At 33.8% G+C, this 5,697-nt stretch overlaps 1 protein-coding gene across 1 annotated transcript; it reads left to right on the top strand.

Moving 5' to 3' along the window:
• The first annotated feature begins 312 nt into the window (after positions 1-312).
• Positions 313-5,222, top strand: Spt-I (serine palmitoyltransferase subunit I). The gene is made up of 14 exons (XM_090161029.1): positions 313-398; positions 493-655; positions 721-825; positions 885-979; positions 1,163-1,329; positions 1,397-1,529; positions 1,670-1,799; positions 1,865-1,954; positions 2,019-2,126; positions 2,201-2,296; positions 2,363-2,459; positions 3,573-3,627; positions 4,596-4,710; positions 4,782-5,222. Exons 2-14 carry the CDS (start codon positions 593-595, stop codon positions 4,944-4,946), a joined length of 1,419 nt encoding a protein of 472 aa, XP_090017155.1. The 5' UTR covers positions 313-398; positions 493-592; the 3' UTR covers positions 4,947-5,222.
• The last annotated feature ends 475 nt before the right edge of the window (positions 5,223-5,697 follow it).

Below are 5,697 nucleotides of genomic sequence, written 5' to 3'. Positions count from 1 at the left end.
TCGTCTTGTTTTGCCCCAGTTCGGCGGTGGCCCGAACGGCGTTTTTTCACGCTTTGGTGGGGGTTGGTTTACCGGCCTCTTTTGGCGGTACTCTGCCCTCGTTGTTGTCTTTTTCTGTTGTCGGGGTTCTTGCGTGCCCTGCAGCGGTTTTGAGTTTTTTGTTGCCTTGACTGTTTGTCCTCTTTATTTGTAGTGTTGGTGTCTAAGGCTTTTAGCCGACATCACTTTGCGTGTCACTCTCCAAAAAAAAAAAAAAAAAAAAAACAGGCGTTACTCCTACGGTATGCTCTTATTTCACGTCTCGCTCGCGCCGCTCAAGTTTGTGTCAAAAATACGCTTTGGGGTTTTGTGAGTTTGTGACGTCCTAGTTCTATACCGGGTAGCTGTAGCGGACGACGGTAAGAGTACTTGCATTAGAGCAAATCGTTAAGAAATGATAATTCATTTGTCATTTCCTGGTGAAATAAGCTGTTATTAATAATTATTTTCCAGTGGGAACCCGGTTATCATCAATCTTTACAATTTATCCATTGTATTATTTAGAAAGAAGTAATATTTAAAAAATCTATAGGAAAGTGGTTCCTTTATATTAATGCTAACCATGATTCATAACACTACTTGGGAATTATATGAAATGTTTCAGGCGTTGATGCAGGTACAGTAAATATAATTTAATATTATTAATGAATGAAAAGATTTGACCATAAATTTGTTTATAAGGCCCCGATATATCACTTAGCCTTTGAGGGTCTCTTAATGATGATGGTTCTGTGGTTGCTGTTCCACAAAAGTTACAAACCTGAACCCGCAGAATTAACAGAAAAAGTATACCTTTGTTTTTCACAATCTATGCTTATTTTTTTTTTAAATATGAACTATCTTAGGAAAAAGAAGAATTAATTGCTGATTGGGTACCTGAACCTTTGGTTCCAGAAACACCAGATGATCATTATTCACTTAATCCACGTACAGTATCAGGGTATATTAATTGTAGGGGCACATCGAAAAACTTTGATTAAAGTGACCATACTTTCACCTAAGCTACAAAAGAAGTAGTGTGGTGTGGAGCTTAGAGTTTAGAGGTGCCCCGTTACATTTTTTTGGCTGCGACCATAATTTCGTAAACTTAAATACTAAATATATTATGACGTAATTTTTTTAGAAAAGTAGGAAAGATGGTAACTGTGGATGGGAAAGAATGCCTCAATATGGCCACTCATGACTATTTATCGATGGTTGATAGACCAGAGTTGGAGAAAGCTGCTCTGAAGGGCTTAAGACAATACGGAGTGGGGTCATGCGGGCCCAGAGGTTTCTATGGAACTGTTGGTAATATACCATAATGTTGGGTTAATATAATAATGTACCGTCATTTACCAGAATTTATTTCTTTTAGATATTCATCTCGATTTGGAGAGCAAATTAGCTAGTTTTATGGGAGTGGAGGAAGCAGTTTTATATTCTTATGGTTTTGCCACCATTTCCAGTGCCATTCCAGCTTATTCGAAACAGGGAGACGTTATATTTTGGTAAATATTTCCTTCGCTTATCAAAGACCTTTTTGGGTAGGGGATATGAAATGAACTTTTTTCACATTGAATCGAAGGTCACATTTAATAACATGTACTCAAAATATTTTTATATTAATTTAAAACTATTTTTAATTTAGTGATGAATGTGTACATTTCGCCATTCAAAAAGGCTTAGTCGCTTCCCGTTCAAAAATTTGTTTTTTTAAACATAATGATGTAGAGGATTTAGAAAGGTTATTATTAGAACAAGCTGATATTGACAAAAAAGTGAGATTAAATTTTTTAATTGAATTGGAATCTTATTTATACAATTTACTCTTTATTTTTCCCAGAATCCAAAAAAAGCTAAAGTCACACGCCGTTTCCTAGTTGTGGAAGGCCTTTACATTAATTACGGTGATATTTGTCCTTTACCTCAAGTTGTAAGTGTACATTTTATGATTTCATTGGCTAGTCGAAATATTAATTACTTTATCTTTTATGTAGATGGCACTTAAAAAGAAGTTCAAAGTGCGAATATTCATAGATGAAACATGCTCTTTTGGAGTGTTAGGTGCCACTGGCAGAGGTATAACCGAACATTTTGGAATCCCGGTACGCAATTGCTACTTACGATAGTTTGTTAATAACTCATGCGTGATTTAATTCAACATTTGATTTTCCACTAGGTAGAAGATGTAGATTTAGTCGCAGGAAGTTTAGAATACGCAGTCAGTTCTTATGGTGGTTTCACATGCGGCTCTTCATTTGTTGTTGATCATCAGGTTCGTTATTTATAAAAATATATTTTTCTACGTTAAGTTACAACAAAACATTTTAATTATTTTTAGAGATTGTCGGGGTTGGGGTACTGCTTTTCAGCTTCACTCCCACCTTTGCAAGCGGCAGTTGCCATCGAAGCTCTAAAAATTTTAGAAGATGATCCCAGTATGTTACTTTTCACTATAATCTAATATCAGGGAATATAAAAATAGGCCTAAAAGTCGGGAACTTTTAAAAACATGTAAAAAGTCAGGGAATTCAATTTTATGTTGACACTTTTTGAAGTTAATATTACTCTAGCAGGGTTGCCATGGTACCTGGAATGCCTGGAAAAGTTAGGGAATTTGAATATGGGTATAAAAATCAGGGAAAAGTCAGGGAATTTGATATGGATATAAAAATCAGGGAATTTGAATATGGCTATAAAAATCAGGGAAAAGTCAGGGAATTTGATATGGATATAAAAATCAGGGAATTTGAATATGGCTATAAAAATCAGGGAAAAGTCAGGGAATTTGATATGGATATAAAAATCAGGGAATTTGAATATGGGTATAAAAATCAGGGAAAAGTCAGGGAATTTGGTATGGATATAAAAATCAGGGAATTCGAATATGGGTATAAAAATCAGGGAAAAGTCAGAGAAATTGATATGGATATAAAAAAAGGGAAAAGTCAGAGAATTTGATATGCATATAAAAAAAGGGAAAAGTCAGGGAATTCGAATATGGGTATAGAAATCAGGGAAAAGTCAGGGAATTTGAATATGGGTATAGAAATCAGGGAATTATAAAAATTAGTCTAAAAGTCAAGGAAATGTCCGGGAATTTATTTTCGGTTTTGCAAATAGGAAAGTATTATTAAAATATAGGTTAAATAATACAAAATCTTAGCACAAAATTAGTCAGGGAAAATCTACGGAGATGGTCAGGGAATTTGATTGTGTAAAAACTATGGCAACTCACAATTTGTCAGTCTAGTTCTTTGACAAGTTCTGTGATGCTTATTTATTTAAAGTTTTGCTATTGTTTTGGGAAAACATAAACCTTTAAACTGAAATATACAATTTAAACCTTTAAACTGAAATATACGATTTAAATTTATGAACTTCTGATAAAATAAAAATATTAAGTTATGAATTGTCTAATTTTGGCCTTAAAAATCAGGGAAAATATCTTGAAATGGTCAGGGAATTTGAATCTGAAATTTTTGTGGCAACCATGATAACTTAAATTGTCTAATATTTTTAATAACAAGCTAATATTAATAAATTTTCAGGTATACTGAAAAGACTGCACAGCAACGCTACTTACTTTCACTCAAGATTAGAGAGGTACAATATTTTTTAATTAAATGGAAATCAATTTGCACAAGTTCATTTTTTCAACTAGTAGTAATTTATTGAAATATAATGAAATATGTTTTATTTAGGCCTGTGCGAGTCCTCTTTTTATGGTTTCGAGTCGAGTCTCGAGTCCTTTAGAATTGTACTCACGAGTCTCGAGTCCAATTCCCGAGTACTCGTTCGAGTCCTTAAAAATTAGTTCGAGTCTTAATTTTCTGGTTGAGCCCAGTTAAAGTTAAAAATTTTGAATCTCCAACATAGTCATTTGAGTCCTAAATTTGTCAAAGCCATTTTAAGTAATAAGAACTTAGAAGCAATTTTATTTACTATTTGTTGGTAATTTGGTATTCATTTTAAAAAACATTTTATATATTCATTTTCTGGTCGAGTTATAAATACTAAAAGTCTTAAGTTTAACTTATACTTATTTGTAAACATAAAAACTTAAAAAGTAATCTAAACTTACTAAAGCCGCGTCACCAACACAAAGGAAAGACCTCTCTCTACTCCAGAGTGCAGTAATGAAAACTAAAACTAAAATTGGAAAACATGCCGGCTTGGTGAGTCAGGCGATCTCCGTTTGGAATTCAAAGTCCGTGGGCAAACGCTCCATAAAAAACAAAAACCACTACCATAGCGTGATTACGGGATTTCACCTGGTGGTGAGCTGTTGAATGAAACTACGCGTTAAAATAATTAGATAAAAAAAACTTGGAACTCCTAGGACTCGTCAAAAAAGACTCGTTGTAATATTTATTAACTCGAGTCCACTTCGAGTAATTTTTAAGCCTTGACAAAGGACTCGGGTACTCGTACGAGTAATATATTAAGATGTTGGAGTCCAAGTACTCGGACTCGAGATGAGTACTCGCATTTTGAGTACTCGCACAGGCCTAGTTTTATTACTACCGCTTATCTAATTAGTATTCCTCTTCTAAAATACCCATTGTTAATAGAATACCAGAAATTGAAGTCGGTGGAATTCCATTTTCCCCTGTTAAACACGTTCGAATTAGAGGCGAAGAAGATCGCGAAAAAGCAACGAAAAAATTAGAATATATTGTTTCTGTGGCAAGTATTTCTAACAATAAAACCAACCCAGAAATGAACTATCTTATTAAATAGGAACCATTATGTTTTAGGGTATGGAACGTGGAGTCGCTTTTACAGTGGCCAGGTACCTTAACGAAGAAGAAATGAAGCTACCTCCACCTTCTATTCGAGTTATAGTCAGTGCTGGCCTTGAAAGGGAAGAAATGGACCTTGCTTTAAGTGTGCTTAAAAACGCGGTTAGTCATTTAGATTAGATTTATTGAATTTAGGTTTAAACTTTAATGCTGTGTCTACCCTGACTAGCACATTATCATATTTATTTCATGATAGCATTATTCCAATCTTAAGCAAGCCATTCTGAAACCAAATATATATTCCATAAATTATTCACAATTTTTTGGCTTTATTTTCTGCTGTATGATTTCCATTTTGTCATTTCATACTACTTTGCGCTCAAGAATATATTGCTGGAGTTTTATCGTTGCTCCAAGAATATTTTAATAATGTAAATGATTAGAACTCTAAAAGAGATTTATAATTAAAATTTTGATACATAAGGTTGTATTTTTAAATTTATCTTAGATTACACTATCAACATAAATTATTTTCATATTTCTTTTGTGTATGATTGCATAAAAACGACGCTTTTTTCTACCACCTTTTTTCATCATTATGTCCAACGGGGTCAAGGTTTATAAAAACAACTTCGTATTAACGGGGTCTCGATCGAGAAACGGTTTGAAAGAATTTTTGGATTGCCTCCAAAATTCGTCTGTTGCTGACGTCACCCAGATGAGATCCCATTGATTTTCAAAATGGCGGCCATAGCCCAAAGCTACAGAGCATTACTACTCTATTATAGTCTTGGTGGGTTTCTTATTGATCAACCTCATAAAGAAATTTAATAGTCTTTTATGCTTTTCGTTTTTTTCTATGGGTCAATTTAGAAAACGTAAGCCGTGGCTTAAAAAAAATCAAGCATAAAATTTTCGGGAGTATAATTAA

The sequence above is a fragment of the Leiobunum rupestre genome, chromosome 10 (assembly GCF_980474605.1).
Source record: "Leiobunum rupestre chromosome 10, qqLeiRupe1.1.hap1, whole genome shotgun sequence".
NCBI lineage: Eukaryota > Metazoa > Arthropoda > Arachnida > Opiliones > Sclerosomatidae > Leiobunum > Leiobunum rupestre.
The sequence above is the reverse complement of the archived record's forward strand: the minus strand, read 5'-3'. Positions and strand labels throughout refer to the sequence as shown.